Source organism: Haematobia irritans, chromosome 3 (assembly GCF_050003625.1).
Source record: "Haematobia irritans isolate KBUSLIRL chromosome 3, ASM5000362v1, whole genome shotgun sequence".
Taxonomy (NCBI): Eukaryota; Metazoa; Arthropoda; class Insecta; order Diptera; family Muscidae; genus Haematobia; species Haematobia irritans.
In genome coordinates this window covers 225,575,725-225,599,134 of record NC_134399.1, presented here as the reverse complement: position 1 = coordinate 225,599,134, position 23,410 = coordinate 225,575,725, and the positions used below count along the sequence as shown (strand labels likewise).

The 23,410-nt window shown below is 34.9% G+C and overlaps 1 protein-coding gene across 1 annotated transcript; it reads right to left on the bottom strand.

The window, feature by feature from the left end:
* Positions 1-2,576: 2,576 nt before the first annotated feature.
* LOC142231471 (uncharacterized) lies at positions 2,577-4,484 on the bottom strand. Its single transcript, XM_075302079.1, has one exon. It carries the CDS (start codon positions 4,482-4,484, stop codon positions 2,577-2,579), a length of 1,908 nt encoding a protein of 635 aa, XP_075158194.1.
* Positions 4,485-23,410: the final 18,926 nt, after the last annotated feature.

The following is a 23,410-nucleotide window of genomic DNA, read 5'->3' as shown; positions in this document are numbered from 1 at the left end:
ATAATTTTCAAAAAAGTAGAGAAATTGAGGAATCAAAAGTACAAAAAGCCTGTATACAACTAAGAAATTTTTCGTACAAAACAAGTAAATTTTCTATAACCACCAGTATTTTATTTCAAAGAATTATTATTATATTACACAAAACTATGGCTTATGATATACAATAAAGGAAATATTTTTATTAGTACGTTGGACGCATTTACTTGTCGGTAGTTAGTAATTGCTTCTTCAAAAGAGTAATATTCTATGTTATTAGGACTAAACGAACTAATTTAAATGTCCATGTTTTTTTTCCATATGAAAGATATATGTGGCATAAGTTGCTATATTCAATTGAATTGTCCAATTTCATCGATTTTGGCTAACTTTTGTTGGGCGGATTTGGCTTAGAGGCATCTGAAGTTATACAAAATATAAGAAAAATATTATTAATTAATTAATTCTATCGTTCATATTGATCTTTAACTTACGGTTTTCAAGAGTATTTCCTAGAGCCAATAAGGATATCAGCTTAATTAGTATTAAACAGTAAGAATATTCAAAAAATTACCATTACGAGACCTGTCTACCTGCAAGTGAAAAAAATAATTTTTAATAAATTGAAATTTTGGTTTTATTAAAAACGGACAAAATACCGTTTACAGAAAAACTTACCATTGAAAAATCCATCCAGTAGGTACATTATTGGAATCATATCCATGGACAAATTGGACGTTATTGAAATTATTCTCAGAATATAATTGAAATAAAAAATATTATAAAATTAGACATAATTTCCACTTGTCAGTATAGCATTTAGTATTTAAGGTGGATATTAAGTTCGAGTTTAGCGGCTAAAATTGCAATTTCCATGATAAGTTTTCTTTAATAATCCATTATAAAAAATAATCTTTATAAAAAAACTTGATTTGGGCTATTCTCCATCAAGTTATATTTAAATTTGTATCGAAGACGTATAATTTTATACTTTGCTTAGTGATTTATTTTTAATTTTAGCGGCTAAACTCGAACTTAGTACTCACCTGTAGGAATTGCTGTAACATAAAAAATATAGATTCAAAAAAATGGTTGCTTCTCAACCTGTGATCCAGATGTAGAATAAATCATCCTATTACCACTCATGTTGTATATTTTTTATGTAAATCAATTTAAAATCCGCACTAATTTTAAACTAACATATTAACAGAAATATACAGTTCCTTAATCTGTTATTTGTTTTTTTATCAATAAAAAGCGTTTTTGATTCCTGTAACATCACATCATTCACTTCTCAGTTTCTAAAATGTTTCGAAATAAATGTATTTTCATTAATAAACACCAATACCGCACGTACAATTTTGCAAAATTAAATCCACGTGTGCACTTCATAAATGCATCAACATAACTGAATGCAACAATAAAACTGAAAGACACAAATAGTCATAAGGGATACATACCTGCCGTAAAGAAAAACAACTCCACACACACACGTTCCCTTTCTGATCTTGCTATTGCAAAAAAACAACTCTCATCACAAAAGATACCAACAACACACAAGGAACATTCCATTGTCTCTAGAATCAAAACAACCAACAACAGCATAAATGACGCAATAACAAACACAAACAATCATACGAGATATACACAAAATGTCTCTAAAAACTCCCTCGCATGATGCACTCACATTTTCCAGTAGCACGTTTATTGATTAGTAGGAATTCTATCTATAAGTTAAGGTAAAATATATACCAAATCTATGAGGAATCTATAAAAATTATATACACCTGTCAAGGATTATATTAACTAATTTTTATTCTATTTTAACTAAAATTTTCAATGTGAGTAAAAACACTCCAACACATAATAAAAAGGGAAATAATCTGTAGGTAGTCATCGTACGAATCGGTAATGTCGTTAAGTTAAATTTTACTACAAAAATTTTTTTCCATACAAAATTTTGTCTTAGTAAATTGTCCACATTTCGTAGTAAGATTTTTATATTGCCCATGTATTTTTATAATAGAATCAACGATGCATTAACTACTGTGTTGGAAATTTATTTAAGGAAAAATCCTTCCCATTTTGTAGTTAGTGAACTAAAAAACATTTACTGAATTTTTATAAGTTTTGCTTTAGCTAAGTTAATTTTCGTTGTGGTTACGAAAAATGAACTATATTACAGTAAATTTATTAAACTATGTGGAAGTCAAAATGGTCCTTAAATTTACAAGACACTTTTTTTTCTGTGTAGTTCTACGACTTTGCAGTGAGGGTAATTTTATAAGATTTAGGCGAAATTGATACGATGGTAAAGACTGGCGATCCCAACCTCTGTGTCGAAGGCAGAATAGAAGAAATTGCTTCTGGACGGATTCAATCTTATTTGAGTGGATTGTATAATATGGATCCCAAATTATAGAACCGTACTCAAGGTTGCTTCGTACTAATGAAGTGTAAAGTATCTTGGTAATTGAGTAATCTCTAAATTCTTTACTCTAACGTTTCATGAATCCGAGAGTAACAAATGCCTTACTGATGGCCATAGACACATGTTGGCGAAAGTTCAGTCGCTGGTCCATTAGCAATCCAATGGATTGCTAATGGACCAGCCCAATAGAATAACTCGACTCGAATACAGTTCTTCTCGAAAAGCGCATCAATTTACATTTCGAGATATTTAATTCCATTAAATTTGTCTCACACCAATCGTAAAAGTTATCAAGGTCGAACTGAAGATACCTTCGTTCGTCGGGATTATTATAGGAACGAAATATCTTTACGTCATCCGCAAACATAAGAATATTAGAAAATTTTACAACTGATGGGAGGTCATTGATGAATAGACAAAATAAAACAGGTCCGAGGTAGCTGCCCTGAGGAACACCCGAGGTAACAGTGATAGGTCTAGATGTTGCACTACCGAACTTAACATATTGTGTCCGGCCAATTAAATACGAATGAAACCATTTCAATAAAGGTTCGCTGAAGCCAATCATATCCAACTTATGTAAAAGGAGAGCATGATTGACTTTGTCGAAAGCTTTACTGAAATCAGTGTATATTGTATCTGTCTGAAAGCGATCCCTAAAAGCATCATTAACCAAACAAGTAAATTCCAAAAGGTTGGTTATGGTCGATCGTTTTTTCCTAAAACCATGTTGATTCGCAGATAATAATGAAGAAATCTGATGGGAAATAGAACTTGTTAAGATCTTTTCCATCAACTTCGGAATGGCACAAAGATTCGAAATACCTCGATAGTTGCATGCGTCGTTTCGATTACCCGATTTGAATAAAGGCATTACATATGATTGTTTCCATATATTAGGAAGATTTCCTGACTTTAGTGACTTATTAAACAGTAAAGATAGAGGATATGAAAGTATATCGGCACATTGTTTCAGAATACAGGACGGAATACCATCAGGGCCAGCATTAAATGTAGATTTCAGAGTTCTAAGATTACTTAAAATGGTGCTCTCATCTATGTAAGAGATATCAATTCTGTTACAGTTCCTAGTCATGTATGGATAGATGTTGTTACCATCATAACACTTATCCGAATATGTCGTAGCAAAGAAATCTGCAAATATATTAGAAATGTCTACATCATTGTCGGCAGTTGAGGACTTATATTTAAGATATGTTGGTAGGCCACTAGATTGGCGTTTTGAATTCACAAACTTGTAGAAAGACTTAGGATCAACTCTCAGTTGATCTTTCATTCTATTTAAATAGTCTTGATGAGCCAATTTATTCGCAATGTTGTATTTCGATCGGGCTATCGAATAGGTCGAAAAATCAAGAGCTGAACCTGATTTTTTGAATCTTTTGTGCATCTTGTTCTTTTGATTCTTCAGCTTCGATAGAACTCTGGTATTCCATGGCGGTCCAGAATTGTCGTTTATAATAATTCGAGGCACTGATTTGGATATGCAATCCTGTAGGATTGAGTAAAAACGGGATGCTAGTTCGGTAATATCATTAGAATCAAGAATATCGTCCCAATTTACGGCGGAAAGCAATGAATTTAGTATAGTATAATTCGTCTTAGCAAAGCAATACTCTCGGTTCGAATTGGTGTACCTAGATCGTGGAAGATTTGGGGCTGCAAGATGCAATATTATAGTAGGGTGATAACGATCTTCAGGTTGCGTTAAAGCATGACAGGATTCCAAACTTATATTAAATGTTCTATTAACAAACACCAGATCAAGTAATCTGCCGTGTGAATTGAAAATATCATTTATTTGAAAAAGGCCAAGATAAAGTAATGAATGAAGAAAATTATTAGAAATACTATTTGAGATTACAGGAATTAAACTCTCAGATTCAGAAGTGTGTAGCCAGGAGACATAAGGGAGATTGAAATCGCCTAAAACTATTAATGTATCAGATGGCGATAATAAAGATTGAGATGCTGATGAAATAGCCGAAACGTGTTGAGAATAAATTTCGTCGTTCGATGAAGGTGGAATATAAGAACAAGAAATCAATAATGACATATTTTTCAAGAGAACTTTGACAATAACTATCTCAATACCAGTTATATCATGAATTTAAATCTGTTCAGAAGGAATTTCTGCGGACACTGCTACCAGTACTCCCCCACCTGATTTCTTCTCATTAATTTCGCGATCGCGTCTATATATTCTGTATTTCGAACATAAAATTTCCATATCATAAACATTTGGTTGAAGCCATGTTTCAGTAAATGCAATTATATGAAAATCGAAACCAAAACTGTCTGAATAAAGAGTTGACATTTTAGTGTTTAAACCTCCAAATTCATACTTGACTAAAACTACAAATTATGATATGTTTCAAGTAAAAAACATTTTTAAATTAAAGTATTGAAAAACGTCTTATATATCTTTTTTTGGAAGTTAACCTCAGTCGAACAAAAATGTCTTTCATGTAAAAATATCTAGTAGACGCGGTTTTTTCCTTATTCAATATCCGATAAATTTGTGCTAAGCAAAATTCGCATTCGTATTTTTTTTCACTGTAGGATGGGGTAACACATCGACATATTAGTCGTAGACTCCACAAAGTGGTGAAATTCTGAGTCGATCTAGCGATGTCCGTCCGTCCGTCTGTTGAAATCACGCTAACATCCGCAAAAACGATCGACGTGAATAGAGAATGAAGCCGACCCATTTTTATCGGCGGTTGACAGACATTTTTTGCCACCGGAGGCGACGGCTTGACGGCTAAGCCGATATAAATTTGTCTATTCGGCAGCGGACAATTATCCATTATAAAATCAATTTGAAGTTTTCCGTATGGTAATGAGAATAGTTGTACAACCAATCTTACAATCACATTTACATTTCATTAAATTTCGTGAGCAAAATTTTTGCAAAATTATTATAGCAACTTGATACTGACGGATCTTGGGTGGAAAGTTAAATATTTTGACAAAAAAAAAACAAATACAAAAAATCCAACAATTATCAATCATTTTTGTTTTTATTTAAATCGCTAATTTCTAGTCGATATATTCGGTGGCGGCTTCGACTGGCAAAACCTGTTCAGCGGCGTGACTCGGCGGCTTCATTCTCTGGACGTGAAACTGTGTACAAGAAGTTGTTACAAATGTAAATCAGACGTTTTTGCAATTGGGTCATATTGGAACAGTTTTAGGTATGGTCTCCATTTGTCTTACGGAACCTCTTGGAAGAGCAAAATTAATCTCACCCGGTTGAAATTTGGTGTCTGATGTTAGTATATACACAGAAAAAAGTAAACTACTTTATAGCAATACATCGTGCGAAAATTGTTAGAAGCGAAAGGAAAATTTTTGGGAGAAAAAGGTTCCATGTTCTCCGTCCAAAAATAACATTTTGCTCTTGAAACATGTTTGAGGTGATCATATTTCTTCTCTGCGTGTAGTTTTAGGAATCGAATGAACATTTTCTTTTGCGTTAGTTCATATTGAACTTATGTGTACCATAAGCGTAGGAAGGCCTCTGGGGAGGGGGCTTAGACCCCCCAGAAAAATTTTAGCCCTTCCAGAATTTGAAACTCTACTTATGATTTTCCATTTTTCAATAAATGTCAATAGTTTTTTTTTTTAATTTTTATGACAATTAAACAAGTATATTCAATCGCACAAAGTTCCGCTAAAGACTTTCATGAACAATCGAATTACTTGGGTTGTGGTAGCAGTTGCCGATGGCAATGTTTGAAGTCAGATATTTATAAAATACAGATGTGGTTGACCTTTTGATTGATTTAGTTTAGTCAATTTAATTAAATAAATAGTAATTGATATTAAAACTATTCTTTCATAAATTAATATCTTAATAATGCTGCGAAAAAGCGTCGCCAAAAAAGTAGTGAACATGTTCTTTTTGGGTCTAGAAGTGGTGCAAAATTGGCGGAGAAGCAATGAATGTAATATGAGCTTGTCATAGGACAAATGTCCACCGTCTCCACAGCCGTTACAATGAATTTGCATCACTTCCTAAGGTGAGATCCGAATTCAGTGTTTTGAATGTGAATTAAAAAATTTTGTGATATTTTCACAAATAAATAATTTTTTATTGTTTTTATGATTTTTAATGCATTCTGACGCTTGTTTGAAACGATTTTCCTCGAATAATTTCCAAAATTATCGATTTTTCTATAATGGGTTTAGCAGTTTTATGGCAAAATTTGAATAATTTGTAGCAATTTATTTATTCTTACTCTTTTTTTAAACTGTTTGAAAAAAAAAGAAAACAAAAAATTACACATTAAAATGTGAAAAAATGAAGTAAAAATCTTCCAGTGTAGTTAAACTAATTGAGGACATTTTTGGAAGTGCTTTTAAAGTTGTGCCTTTAGAACAACTCACAATTTTTTTGCTGGGAAAAGTGTGGAACTAGTTTTAGCTGCTTTATTATAAATTAATTGTCGAGTTATTTTGATGTCTAATTCTTTATTCAATTTTATGAAATAAAACATTAATTGAACGTATAAGTTCAGTCTATACATTTTTAGCTAGGGGGGCTATAGCCCCCCCTAGGAAATTTGTCTAGCTACGCTAATGATGTGTACGGTCATTGAACTTTATACCCACGGTAGTTCATAAAGTAGTTTAGACATACTTAACCAAAGGAAAATTTCATTGGGCTGTGGACATGTTCAATAAATATGTTAAAATTTAACTACAAAAAAGTATTTTTTTTTTTTGCAATAAAAATAAATGAAAATTAGCGGTAGTTTAACTACGGATTTTTTTGTTAAGTGTACCCTCTAATAACCATGCAAAAGTTGGTCCATATATATGTTCATAATTATATACCGATCCCCATATTTCATTTCCGCAGCATGGTTAGTCTATGGGCTCTAACACAAATCATCCGATTCGGTTAAAATTTGGTACGTCATGTCTCCATTTTTTGTTTATTTTATTGATATTTATTAACTTTTATTTTATTCCAAATTAAAATAATTTGTGTACATTTTCAAACTTACCTCCCATATGTCAATGCCACGAACATATTTTAGATGAAACGAGGTATAAAGAATAGATGGCGCTTGTGTCCAGATTTGCGTGTGAGCGACATAATGAAAAAACACATAAATACAGGGTCATGGATAAGTGTGAATGTTGACGCACATAGCGAACTATGAGCATGGCTGCATATTTTCGATTTGGTCGATAAAATTCAACACCGAAAAATTATCTAAATATTGTGGTGTAGCGATACGATTCAACTCACATTGGAATTTTGGGTGAAAACAATGTGGTGCAGATACCATTGAGCTCATCATCATCAATTCAATGTAAAGCACACTTCATTGCAGCAGTGCTGCCGCTAGTAACAAATTGAGTGAAGTAGATTTTGGAAAAAAGTGGAGTAGATTGAATAAAATTGAAGTAGCATACATTTTTGAAAACAAACAATAGAATTCATTTTATTATACCCTCCACCATAGGATGGGGGGTATATTAACTTTGTCATTCCGTTTGTAACACATCGAAACATTGCTCTAAGACCCCATAAAGTATATATATTCTGGGTCGTGGTGAAATTCTGAGTCGATCTGAGCATGTCCGTCTGTCCGTCCGTCTGTTGAAAAACGCTAACTTCCGAACGAAAGAAGCTATCGACTTGAAACTTGGCACAAGTAGTTGTTATTGATGTAGGTCGGATGGTATTGCAAATGGGCCATATCTGTCCACTTTTACGTATAGCCCACATATAAACGGATCCCCAAATTTGGCTTGCGGGGACGATCCAGCTGAAATTTGGTACATGGTGTAAGTATATGGTCTCTAACAACTATGCAAAAATTGGTCCACATCGGTTAATAATTCAATGATTAAAACCGCTATGTTCATCGTAATTAAAGGAATAGGAAAAACAATTAGGTAATATGGGGGAAAATTTAAAAATTTGGAGCAGAACAAAAAGTGAAGCAGATTTTTGAAAGAAGGAGTGACGAAGTAAATTTTGTGAAAATGAAGCAAAATACTTCGATTGAAGTAGTAGCGGCAGCACTGCATTGCAGAGATATCATACAGAGAGAATCCCCCAAACAGTTCTCTCCCCACCATTGTGAATGCGGTGCCATTGTAATATTCTGTAATGGTAATAATTTGTAATACCCCTTGTGGTGAGACAAATTGTGGTCAAAGTAACTCACACACATACACACGAATGGAGATCTCCAAATAAACTAGCAGGCACAAGCAAACGTACACACACATACACCACCTATTTGTTAGTGGTGGGATTTGCAATGGTCACATGGCACATTGTTGTAACCCCAAAAATCTGAATGCATTTTAATGTTATTCAGTCTTGTGTAATTAATTTTCACGACTTTATAATTAAGCCAGATTTTTGGCCATTGACATTTTCCATGGTAACATAATCATATCCGGAATAGAGATGAAAAAGCATTGAGGCATATGAACAAAATTGTTTATTTGAAGAAACCGGTTTACTCTTTTTAGAAATCTTCATAACACTTTCTATCGGGCAGCCACTTTCCTTAACTCAACCTATGCTAGGAGTTATGGGGTATAGCCCCCATATAAACCGACCCACCAAGATTTGTGTTCTGATGCCACATATAGGAAATTTGGCCCTCGAATTACCATGCCTAAAATTGGTTCATATCATCAGATCAAGAACTAAAGAGACTAATGTACACTCAAATAAAAGGTTTACTTGGATCCAAAGATTTTGACCTTCCCTTAAGGATTTTGGTATTGATTCCAAGCCAAAGATGCGGCTTCTTTAAATTAAATAATTTTTTGTAGCGAGGAAAAATAAAATTAAATTTAGGATACAGATCTCATTTACGGAATTTTCATTCTCTTTTTGTGGTATATTAATACAGCTACACTGAAAAAAAAAACAGTAAACCTACCAGGAAAAAATGTTTTGGTTAATTTTAGAAAATTTGTAGTAAAATTTACAAATGTAAAGAAATAATGAATTATTTTGTGAGAAGTACGAATTTAGTAAATATTTATGATTCATTTGTGTAAATTTTTTTCCGTGTTTTAGTCCATTTAACTAGCGTACGCAAAAAATTATTGGAGTAACGGAAACTTTATCCAAACATAATATTTTCACGAACTAAAATAAAGTTAAATTGGCTTTAGTGAAATAGAGGGTTTACTCTTTTTTGAGTGTATTCACGTACAAACAAATGCCAGTATAAAAATTAAAATTATAATGGATAAAAAAGTTGTCCTAATGCCAACTTTAAGCCAAAGATACAAAATCCTCAAAATAAGTCTTAGCCTATATTTGAAGCGTTTTTATCTTAAACCTAATGATTCAATATTTCAGCTAATTTAAGGACGATTTTATTAAATCAAAAATTTGTTTCTTTACTTTAAGGAAAATTTGTCTTAGTTCAAAGACCTACGACTTTAACGGAGGGACGCAAATTTCCTAAATTTAAAAAAAAATTAGCAAAGTATATAAAATTTATTTTAATTAAAATTTCACTATTCTAAAGATATTTTTCTTAATTAATGTGTAAATTGCGCATCCTTAAATTTAAGTTGAGTATTTTTTAATATCACATAAATATTTTTTCAGTGTTTGTATATAATGTGCCTTTTCTATGATATAAAGTTTTCATTACCCAAAACTTAAACATTTAATGAAGTCGCTTTGTCCTTACACAGAAAAAAATTTCACTAAAATTTTTCCAATTAAAGTTTTAATTGAGTTTTACAAAAATATTCAATAAAAATTTAATTTCTTAATTGAATGAATCAATCACGAAATTTAATAGTATCAATTAATTTTTTAATTGACTTTTAATTAATTTTTTAATTGCTACTATCATTTCTATGATTGAAGACAATTCAATCAAAAAATTAGTTGGATCAATTAATTTCGTGATTGAATAAAAAACAAGTATATACGGCCGTAAGTTCGGCAAGGCGGAAGCTTATGTACTCTCCACAATGGATTGCGTAGAAACTTATTCTAAACACTGCCATCCACAATCGAATTACTTGAGTTGCGCCTGCCGATGGCAAGGTATCTTAAAACCTCCTAACACCTTCTTCTAAATTGTAAGTCCATACGCGGTATATATTAAATCAAAAAATACCGATTAAGTACGTCTATAACACTAGCCAACAGTCGTTTTGTGATTTGTTTCTAGCATATTTTTTCTTATTGATTTTGACCGACGAAACACGAAAATGAGTTTTAAAAATTTTTCTGTCGATTGGTTTTAGAGATACAACTTTTTTATTTTTTTTTTAATTTTTGGAGGTACACCTACAATTTTGAGCATATCTTTCGTTTTCTTTGACCTTTTTGATCCTAATACTACTCAAATTAAAGAAAATTGAGCCGTCTACAACTCATTCTCAGAAAGTTTTCAAATCGGGTAAGAAGTTTGGATGTTGGCGGCTTAAAAAGGTTAAAAACGGCGTTTTTTTAGTAAAAATGTGGCAGAAAAAACCATATAAAAATTCATATAAAATATAAAACACGATGCTAACAGCAATTTTGGTTTTTTACATATAGCTGAAATTTTTACAAAGAAAATAAGCCTTACTTAACAAAATCTTACAACAAATAGCGGACTTACGCTATTTGTTGTAGTAGGTAAAAATCAATAAGAAACCAGTAAGGAAAGTCTAAAGTCGGGCGGGGCCGACTATATTATACCCTGCACCACTTTGTAGATCTAAATTTTCGATACCATATCACATCCGTCAAATGTGTTGGGGGCTATATATAAAGGTTTGTCCCAAATACATACATTTAAATATCACTCGATCTGGAAGAATTTGACAGACTTCTACAAAATCTATAGACTCAAAATTTAAGTCGGCTAATCCACTAGGGTGGAACACAATGTTAGTAAACAAAAATATGGGAAACATTTAAATCTGAAGCAATTTTAAGGAAACTTCGCAAAAGTTTATTTATGATTTATCGCTCGATATATATGTATTAGAAGTTTAGGAAAATTAGAGTCATTTGTACATCTTTTAGATTAAGCAGTGGTGATTTTACAAGGAAAATGTTGGTCGAAATCAGAAAAACATATATATGGGAGCTAAATCTAAATCTGAACCGATGTCAACCAAATTTGGCAAGCATAGCTACAATGCTAATTCTACTCCCTGTGCTAAAGTTCAACTAAATCGGAGTTAAAAATTGGCCTCTGTGGTCATATGAGTGTAAATCGGGCGAAAGCTATATATGGGAGATATATCTAAATCTGAACCGATTTCAACCAAATTTGGCACGCATAGCTACAATGCTAATTCTACTCCCAGTGGAAAATTTCAACTAAATCGGAGTTAAAAATTGGCCTCTGTGGTCATATGAGAGTAAATCGAGCGAAAGCTATATATGGGAGCTATATCTAAATCTGAACCGATTTCAACCAAATTGGGCACGCATAGCTACAATGCTAATTATACTCCCTGTGCAAAATTTCAACTAAATCGGAGCAAAATATTGGCCTCTGTGGTCATTTGAGTGTAAATCGGGCGAAAGCTATATATGGGAGCTATATCTAAATCTGAACCGATTTCAACCAAATTTGGCACGTATAGCAAAAATGCTAATTCTACTCCCTGTGCAAAATTTCAACTAAATCGGAGTTAAAAATTGGCCTATGTGGTCATATGAATGTAAATCGGGCGAAAGCTATATATGGGAGCTATATCTAAATCTGAACCGATTTCAACCAAATTGGGCACGCATAGCTACAATGCTAATTATACTCCCTGTGCAAAATTTCAACTAAATCGGAGCAAAAACTTGGCCTCTGTGGGCAAATGAGTGTAAATCGGGCGAAAGCTATATATGGGAGCTATATCTAAATCTGAACCGATTTTTTCCAAAATCAATAGGGATCGTCTTTGAGCCGAAACAGGACCCTATACCAAATTTTAGGACAATCGGACTAAAACTGCGAGCTGTACTTTGCACACAAAAATACATCAACAGACAGACAGATAGACGGACAGACAGACAGACGGACATCGCTAAATTGACTCAGAATTTAATTCTAAGACGATCGGTATACTAAACGATGGGTCTCAGACTTTTCGTTCTTGGCGTTACATACAAATGCACAAACTTATTATACCCTGTACCAGAGTAGTGGTGAAGGGTATAAAAATATGCTAGAAACAAATCACAGAGAAAATTTTGTTATTTGTTACCTAGTGTAATACAGTTTGACAAAATTTTCTATAGAAATAAAATTTTAACAAAATTGTCTATAGAAATAAAATTTTAACAAAATTTTCTATAGAAATAAAATTTTGACAAAATTTTCTATAGAAATAAAATTTTGGTATATTATTTTTGGCTCGAGTGAACCTATATGGGAAAATTTTTGTGTGATTGGAAATCGGCTATATATAACTATAGACCGATATGGACCAATTTTGGTATGGTTGTTAGCGGCCATATACAAACACCACGTTCCAAATTTGAACCGGATCGGATGAAGTTTGCTTCTCCAAGAGGCTCCGAAGGTCAAATCTGGGGATCGGTTTATATGGTGGCTATATATAATTGTGAACCGATGCGGACCAATTTTTCCATGGTTGTTGGAGACCATATACCAAAACCATGTACCAAATTTCAGCCGGATCGGGTGAAATATGCTTTTCTTAAAGGCTTCGCAAGCCAAATCTGGGGATCGGTTTATATGGGGGCTATATATAATTATGGATTGATGTGGACCAATTTTATATGGGGGCTATATATAATTATGGATTGATGTGGACCAATTTTTGCATGGTTATTGGAGACCATATACCAACATCATATACCAAATATATGGTATATGACATTATCATATACCGGATCGGATGAAATTTGCTTCTCTTAGAGGCTCCTCAAGTCAAATCTGGGGATCGGTTTATATGGGGGCTATATATAATTATTAACCGATGTGGATCAATTTTTGCATGGTTGTTAGAGATCATATACCAACATCATGTACCAAATTTCAGCCGGATCGGATGAAATTTGTTTCTGTTTGGAGCTCCGCAAGCCAAATCTGGGGATCGGTTTATATGGGGGCTATATATAATTATGGATTGATGTGGACCAATTTTTGCATGGTTGTTGGAGACCATTTACCAAAACCATGTACCAAATTTTAGCCGGATCGGCCAAATCTGAAGGTACGTTTATATGGGGGCTATACGTAAAAGTTGACCGATATGGCCCATGTGCAATACCATCCGACCTACATCAATTACAACTACTTGTGCCAAGTTTCAAGTCAATAGCTTGTTTTGTTCGGAAGTTAGCGTGATTTTAACAGACGGACGGACATGCATAGGTCGACTCAGAATTTCACCACTACCCAGAATATTTCGATGTGTTACAAATGGAATGACAAAGTTAATATACCCCCATCCTATGGTGGAGGGTATAAAAAATTGTTTCTGTCAGGTGATTCGACTTAAACATGCGTATCTTTACATGAAAAAAGTTTTGTTTGACTAAGGTCAACTTGACTTTAATAATTCAGAAAAATTCTTCCAAATTAGTGAAATGGTCTTTAAAATTGTTGGCTTTTTGTATCTTGACTACAACGCAAAAAATCGTTGCCAATTAGAATATATACTTCTAATGCAACAATATATGACCTTATGTGAGCGGATATTGAAATATTACTAACACTCTATTTCATAAAAAATAATAATTTCTTAAGAGTTAGTTCAATGCAAGTTTGTGTTTTTGTAGTATTAGCTTTTCATTTAATATGCTGGTATCATAAAACACAAAATCACTGCAGGTGTTCCGTGTGTTAATACCTTGGAGATTTGATGATTTGCCATCGATATCTTGAATGAGATACGGATATGTGGTCCATGCCAGTCATGACCAATCAAACGAAGTTCACTACAATGGTCTGAATAGAATTTTTTTTTCTGATACAATCACGAAATTAATTGATCCAATTAATTTTTTATTGCAAATGTCTTCAATCACAGAAATGATAGTATCGGCGCCCACGAGCCGGTAAAATACACTTTATTTAACAGAAACATACATTTAGTTTTTGGGCACCGTGGAACAATGGTTAGTACATCCGCCTTGCATACCAAGGGTCGTGGATTCGATCCCTGCTTCGACCGAACACCAAAAATTTTTTTACATATATTCCACATATGTTCGGAAGATTCCGTTCAATATTACATATTACTATATTAAATTTTTACTATGAAACTGTATGTGTCTTATTAAAGACTTAAAGTCAGAAAAGAACAGTGCTTTATATAAACGAAATGGACTGTTGGTTCAAAAATATTTTTTTGTTTTTATTGAAAAAATAAAAATTTTGTAACAAATGAATTTTTTTGGTGATAAAATTCTAAAATTTTTGAATAAATTCAAAAAACTCTAACAAAAGAAAAACGTTTTCCAACCTTTTTTTTTTCTTTGCGTGTATGGGCTAACTTACAATTTAGAAGACAATGTTAAGAAGTTTTAAGATACCTTACCATGGGTTAGTATTACCACAACCCAAGTAATTCGATTATGGATGACAATCTTTAGTAGAATTTTCTACGCAAGCCATGGTGGAGGGTACATAAGATTCGGCCTGGCCGAACTTACGACCGTATATGGTTAGATTAGATTAGGCCGTATATACTTTTTTTATTTATGTCTAATAAATTTTGTTGAATTAGTTAGTTAAAGATTTCTTAAATTAACCTACATTTTCCTCATTGGTGGATTTAATTTCTTTTAGGGTACAAATTTAAAACTATTTTTTTTTTAATTTCTCTTGGATTGGAACGAAAGCAAAAGAAGTGTTGAAAATCTTCTCAATGAAGTTCGATTTGAAATTGACAGCTTTATTTCTGTTTTCTCATTTTCTTTTGAGTGGCAAATGAATCAGAGACAAGAAAAAGTAGGAAAAATGTAATTTAGTGATGTTTCCATTATGTCACCAAGCTCAAAGATATCAAAAAGGAAGGGACTGAAAAACGACTTTGCGTTCTAGAATATGGAATATGGCAATTTTTCTATTTGTGCACTGTTGACACTTCTGATGACGCTAAATCTCCTGAAAGTGCTTTGCACCAAATGCTAAAGAGGACCAGAAGATGTAAGTTCTAAATGGATTTTTGTTTTGTTTTGAAAAATATTGGTAACAAACAAATATTGAATAGGAACTAAAAAACAAGTATATACAGCAGTAAGTTCGGCCGGACCGAATCTTAAATACCCACCACCATGAACCAAATATTAGGGTTTCCTTTGAAATTTCAGGAGGGCTTGAGGACACTTCCGGAAGATAAATTTAAAGATTTCACCTATGTGGACTATATCAGGTTCTGGATTTATAAGAACAATTTTTGTTTGAGTTTTAGAGGAATTATTAACATCTCTTGTAAGTGTGCAAGAAAATTATAAAATAACGTCTTGATTTGAAATCTTAAATCTGTAGATTTTCACCCAGGAAGTAAAATTTGGAAATTTTACTTTGAGTTTCAAGCAATTTTCATGATCAGTTGGCCTTCTACACCCTCAAGAAGTGAAGTCGGTCTTTATGGAGGCATTACCAAATGGACCGATAAAAACTTAATCCGATACACGTTTTTCTGAGCCTCAAATACCAGAATATTTAGAATTTCAGGCAAATCAGATAAAAACTACGGTTTCTAGAAACCCAAGGAGTTAAATCTGGAAATCGTTCTTATGGGGGCTATACTAAAATATGGACCGATACTCACCGTTTTCGGCACACCTCTTTATGGCCCGAAAATACCTCTAGATTTCCAATTTCAGGCAAAATGGATAAAAACTTTGGATTTTAGAAGCCCAAAAAGTAAAATCGGCAAAATCGGTCTATATGGGGGCTATACCAAAATATGGACCGATACTCATCATTTTCGGTACACCTATTTATGGTCCTAAAATACATCTAGATTTCCAATTTCAGGCAAATTGGATAAAAACTACGGTTTCTATAAGCCCAAGACCCCAAATCGGGAGGTAGTTTTATATGGGGACCCTACCAAAACATGGACCGATACTCACAATTTTTGGCACACGTATTTGGGGTCCTACAATACCTCTAGATTTCCAATTTCAGGTAAATTAAATAAAAACTGCGGTTTCTATACGCCCAAGAAGTAAAATCGGGAGATCGGTCTATATGGGGCCTATACCAACATAAGGGCCGATACTCACAATTTTTGGCACACGCATTTGTGGTCTTACAATACCTCTAGATTTCCAATTTCAGATAAATTGAATAAAAACTGCGGTTTCTATAAACCCAAGAAGTAAAATCGGGAGATCGGTCTATATGGGGGCTATACCAAAACATGGACCAATACTCACCATTTTTGGCACACCTCTTTATGGTCATAAAATACCTCTAGATTTCAAATTTCAGGCAAATTGGATAAAAACTACGATTTCTATAAGCCCAAGAAGTAAAATCGGGAGATCGGTCTATATGGGGGCTATACCAAAATACGGATCGATACTCACAATTTTTGGCACAAGTATTTGTGGTCCTACAATACCTCTAGATTTCCAATTTCAGGCAAATTGGATAAAAACTACGATTTCTATAAGCCCAAGACCCCAAATCGGGAGGTCGGTTTATATGGGTACTATATCAAAACCTGGACCGATATAGCCCATCTTCGAACTTGACCTGCCTGCAGACAAAAGACGAGTTTGTGCAAAATTTCAGCACGATTGCTTCATTATTGAAGACTGTAGCGTGATTACAACAGACAGACAGACAGACAGACAGACGGACAGACGGACATCGTTATATCGTCTTAGAATTTCTCCCTGATCAAGAATATATATACTTTATATAGTCGGAAATCGATATTTCGATGTGTTACAAACGGAATGACAAACTTATTATACCCCCGTCACCATTCTATGGTGGTGGGTATAATAACACTAAATAATATTTACTAAAAACAGAATTAAATGAAAATTTCAACCATTACAGTCGTTCCATTACGATAAACGACTACCCTTATTAGTTGGAAACAAAATCAGCCCAAGGCAATGTTACTACAGCTGCTTGCTACAGTTGAAATAAATAAAATTTGGCATTATATGTCTATGTCTACTTAATTTCTTAACTGTTTTCTTTACAATCAGGCAAAACAAAACTCGTTAAAAGATAATTAAATGTGGTTAACGAACACCAAAAACCAAAACGAAAAACAGCAGCTTCGAAATCTATCAAATGTTGCCAAATAGAGTACAATTATTGTATATGGCTTTAAATGCATGGAGGCGGCACTCCGATCTCGTAGATTTTAATTTTAAATTCGAAAACCTTTAATTTAGTGATTAAGCCAATCACTATTAATTGGTTGGGAGCTGGTTGAGAGTTTTGAATGATGGATATATAGATAGAGGTGACTTTGTTACATAGGCCCTTAGTGTGAAGACATATTTGACAGGGCTAAATTGTTGAGCTTATAGCAAAATATTTGACTTAGTGATGACTAGTTTGTTTTAATAGTTAGAAAAAAAATCTAACTGTACAGTGGTATTTATCAGAGAAGTTTTTAATTCAATGTAATTTTAAATAGTAAGAGCTGTTGTATTTTCCGGATGATATGCAAATTTTTAGGTATCCCGTTCCTGGAATCGCTGATTGTATCCGATGTCTGGAATATGTTGAATGATTCCGCTGTTGAAGCTAAGCAAAAATTCGAACAAGAGTGAATCGTACTGATATCGGCCGATATCAGTTCCCTCAACAGCCAAGACACTTGAAGCACTACTCCTCCCTAGTCTGGGGGAATATTTTCCAGTCAAAGGAAATATTTTTCGACATATCGACAAATAAGCAAGTTCCCGATCATCTACAAATCGACGAATACCCAACTTCCCAATCGCCAACGAGCCGAACTAATCAGCAAATAGCAAGCATCCACGTTTCGACGAATTCAATAGCCTCCGACTGTCAACGAATCATCAACTACTGAGCATAGACGAACCGATGTTCCCTAAAACTACAGATTATAAACGAACCCAACTTCGCCTTAACTACCGAACATCGATAAACCCACGTTCACATCACTAGTGATATTCAACGAACCGAATTCCTTATCAATTATCGAATCCCTACGAGCCGAAGAGGTCATCCATCACTCTTCATGAACAAGCCGAATACACAACAACCACCAATCATCAAGAAGCCGAGGCAGTCATCAATGAACCGAATCTCTCATCAAATTCCCATTATCAAGCCAACGAAGAATCGAAGTCCTTACGTTTGTCGATTCTATACGAATCGAATTCCTTCTTCATTTCACGAAGATACTAAACGCCGTATCGACGACATCCCGAATGTCTGCTCCAATCAGATCCTGATCATGGTTAGGTTAGGTTAGGTAAGGTGGCAGCCTGATGTATCAGGCTCACTTAGACTATTCAGTGCATTGTGATACCACATTGGTGAACTTCTCTCTTATCACTGATTGCTGCCCGATTCCATGTTAAGCTCAATGACAAGGGACCTTCTTTTTATAGCCGAGTCCGAACGGCGTTCCACATTGCAATGAAACCACTTAGAGAAGTTTTGAAACCCTCAGAAATGTCACTAGCATTACTGAGGTGGGATAATCCACCGCTGAAAAACTTTTTGGTGTTCGGTCGAAGCAGGAATCGAACCCACGACCTTGTGTATGCAAGGCGGACATGATAACCATTGCACCACGGTGGCTCCCTGATCATATTAGAGATATTGTCAAATATCACACAAGTAGATAACAAAATAGTTTTTATCAATAAAACTGAATTAATTAATATATAACTCGAAAGAGGTTATATATTCTTATTCCGAAAGGTTCAGTGGCTCCTTCAGTGGGTTCAGTGGTTCATTAGGTCGAGAAAACCCCGTTACAAGACGTGTTGTCATTTCTACCGAAAGGAACTAAACTTTGGGAGCGGGTGTCAGTAGCATGAGGAATTTATAAATAAAAGTACAACCCAGGTATAGTGAAATCGGGAGTTCCCGAAAACGTGGAGATATTACCAGCATTCTTCAAGTACTACCTTTTATTTATTCTACGCTCTCCTAATGACATCTTATTTCCACTTTGTGATAAGCTACAGGGCAGAAACTATGGCTATTGACACTGGTAAACTATACTGCGTCAATGTGAACAGATTCGACATTCAGTGGAATTACAAATATACTTGCCAGCACACTGCCCTTGGAACTGCGACAAGGTGCCTCCGCTGTAATCTCTAGATAATCTTTTTGGGAAGAATATAGTTATTTTTATTGTGCGCGATTAAGTTTCACAAAAGAGAACCTCAAGCATATTGCCACCGGAACATTATCTGTAGATTAAAGTGGCAGCCCGATTAAGTTTCAGGTTCGCTTAGACTATTCAGTCCATTGTGTAGCATGAGTCTAAAATGCTATTGATGAGGAAACAATTTCCTAACCCTACAGCACCTAATAACGTATGGGAGGTATACCAACCAAACCATGCCATCTCTAGGGGGGCTGTTCTGAAGAAGCTAAACAGAGTAGTGGTTCGATTTCAAAATGGCCTTGCATTCAATTAGTTGTAAGGGAAAGATACTAGGAGTATCTTTCCTGATCGCTGGAAAATCGCCAGGATAATACCCATACCGAAGAAGAACTCCGAGTATAGACCAATTGCTATTCTGCCATTTTTATCGAAAGTGTTCGAACACCTACTGCATAGACAAATCACATCACACGTTAGCCGCAATGATCTTCTATCAGATCGACAATCTGGTTTCAGAGCTCATCATAGCTGTACTTCAGCGTTGACGGATGTGGCTGAGGACATAAGAGAGAGTATAGACAATGGTGATATCGCACTACTTGCCCTGCTGGATCACTCGAAAGCGACACGGTTAATCATCACGTCCTGCAACAGAAACTGTCAGTATTTATGCACTTCTCGGTGTTCTCTTCAAGCCTAATAGCATCATATCTCAGTGGCAGATCGCAATATGTTCAGGTTGGTCGGAATAGATCTGTGGCACTGCCAGTTTTACAAGGTGTTCCACAAGGTTCTATCTTAGAACCATTATTATTTTCTGTCTATGCGAATGACTTACCGGATGTCTTAACTCATTCCAAATCTCGGATGTATGCGGATGATCTTCAAATCTACCTAAGCAGTAGCCCGGAGGAGTTTGATAGATGTGTAGAGAGATTTAATGAGGATTTGCGAGGGGTAAACTTATGGGCGCAGAGAAACGGCTTGTCCCTCAATGCGACGAAATCCAAGTATCTGGTAATCCAAAAGCGTGTTAATCGCCTGTCACTAACTCCCTTCGTTCATATAAATGATGAACCTATTGAGATTGTCAGAAAGTATAGGAATCTTGGCATCATGTTTAATGATTGTTTAACGTTATCAGACCATATAACCATGATCTGTGGCAGGTCATTTGCCACTCTTAGAACTCTTTGGAAGACACAGAGATATCTACCACTGAGAATCAAACTGCTCTTGGCGAAGACCTACTTAATTCCGGTATTGACGTATGGGTGCGAAATCTTTTCTAGTTGTTATGCTAGGAGCAAACGGAAATTGAATGTCTCCTTTAATGCAATTATAAGATACGTTTTCGGCCTCAACAGGTATGCCCATCTGACTCCGTTTTCAACCAGAATATTGGGGGTCCATTTTGAGAACTACCTGAAAATTCGTGTCTTAGTATTTCTACATAGGATTATTATGGACAAGGAACCTGATCATCTATTTAAAAGATTACGCTTTAGTGCATCAGGTAGAACTGGTAATTTAATCCAACTACGCCACAGATATGTTGTATCGGATTGGCAATTCTTCATCCATGCGATTCGTCTCTGGAACATGTTACCACTAAATATAAAGACAATTACAAGCAGAGCACAATTCAAAAGCCAACTTTTTATATATTTTCTTTAATATTGACATGTTCCACAATAATAAGTAAACTACACTATCCATTCACTTCGTTTCATTGTACTTATCATAATTATATTTTGTATTTTAATTGTATTTTAATTGGCAATAAGATTCATATAATCTCTAGAAACGTTTATTAATTGACCCTGTTTAATTTAGCTTTCAATTTTGATATTTTATTTATTTATTTATGCTTTTTATTTTCGTAGCAAACAATCATTTCTTTTTATTTATGTGTCACTCATTTATCTTATCTAATTTTACATTTCGTTTTAGTTAAATTAATTTTATTAAATTTTGTTATGATATAAATCTGTTCGCATACAATCAAATGCCTGTACTGTAAATTATAGGACCTTGAGTCTTGTTGTGCAGGAACCAAACTCAATAAATACAAAAAAAAAATACAAAAATAGAGCGGCATTGGAGACCATGCACATAGTAAAGGTTCTGCGCCATTGTACTGGGAGGATAATAGACGCCTGCCCAGAAAACCATATGGGTGATATCTTAGCTACAGTTACTTCTCGCTTCTGAACCCAGCAATTCAAGCTCTATACCCAAATTATGGACATTCAGTTCATATCGAGAGGCATCTCTTCGCTGTTTTGTGAATCCGGCAGAACTGACATCCACTTTAGAGGCAGCCTAGTTTCTCGAAGTAGATGTAATGACTTACAATCAATTCGCCACATTAGCGACAATGGCAGTGACGAGGAAATAAGGGCAGCACACGGCTACGGCAGTGCTAGGAGGAAAAGCACCACCTGTCAACGAAGATGAGAGACAGCTTCCTAGAGACACCAGATACTTACTATCCCAGCTATAGTTACCTCTCGCTTCTCAACTGGACTTCAAAATAAATGCTCAAAAGCTTCGACATAGGTCCCAGATTTGACGCCTACTTCACTATGAACGCAGTGGGAGCAATCCGCTTCCTCAAAGTAGATTTACAATCAATTAGTCACCTGATCGCCGTTGATGAAGGATAAGGGCGGCATTGCTCTTGAACCCAACAATTCATGATGAATGGCAAAAGTGACGAATGTTCTGCCTCACATCATGAAGCATTTCTTCGTGTGTTCTGCCAACCTACCAACCTGACTCTCACTTCACTCTGGAGGCAGTAGAGACAGTCCACTTCATTCAACTGGATGTAGGGACTTATAGTCACCTGATAGGCAATGGAAGCTTTGAAAGAAAAACGGAAGCATTGGAGGCCGTTAGGTTAGGTTATGTGGCAGCCCGATGTATCAGGCTCATTTAGACTATTCAGTCCATTGTGATATCACAGTGGTGAACTTCTCTCTTATCACTGAGTGCTGCCCGATTCCATGTTAAGCTCAATGACAAGGGACCTCCTTTTTATAGCCGAGTCCGAACGGCGTTCCACATTCCAGTGAAACCACTTAGAGGAGCTTTGAAACCCTCACAAATGTCACCAGCATTACTGAGGTGGGATAATCCATCGCTGAAAAACTTTTTGGTGTTCGGTCGTAGCAGGAATCGAACCCACGACCTTGTGTATTCAAGGCGGGCATGCTGACCATTGCACCACGGTGGCTCCCATGGTGGCCGTACACATGGCAGCGGCTCAGAAGTCGATTTCTTCCTATCCTATGTGTGCAGCATTTTACAAAGTGATGAAAAAAGAAGGCTCGGTGTTACCTCAGCTATGTTCAAGTATCTACAGGTACCTAAACAGTTACTCCTCGCATCTGAACCAAGACAGACTTCTCTCCCCTACGAACCCCCACATCGGAAACCCTCTTCCCTTTGGTAGCTTCCTCCAACTAGATGTAGACGCTTACCAAATATAGTCACATATGTATACATATACGTCAAACCGCAATGTAATTGTAGTGTCTTCCCATATTTGTAAATACGTATATATCCCAGGGGTACAACAATATAATTATAGAAGGTCTTTTAAATAAGAATTAATTGGATAATTAATTAATTTTGTGATTTGAATCAATCGTACTATTTTACGCCTAAATTAATTTGCGTAATTAAAAATTACAAATA

Excerpts from the sequence above, each read along its gene's own strand:
- LOC142231471 (XM_075302079.1), bottom strand. The coding sequence starts at position 4,484 with ATGTCATTATTGATTTCTTGTTCTTATATTCCACCTTCATCGAACGAC.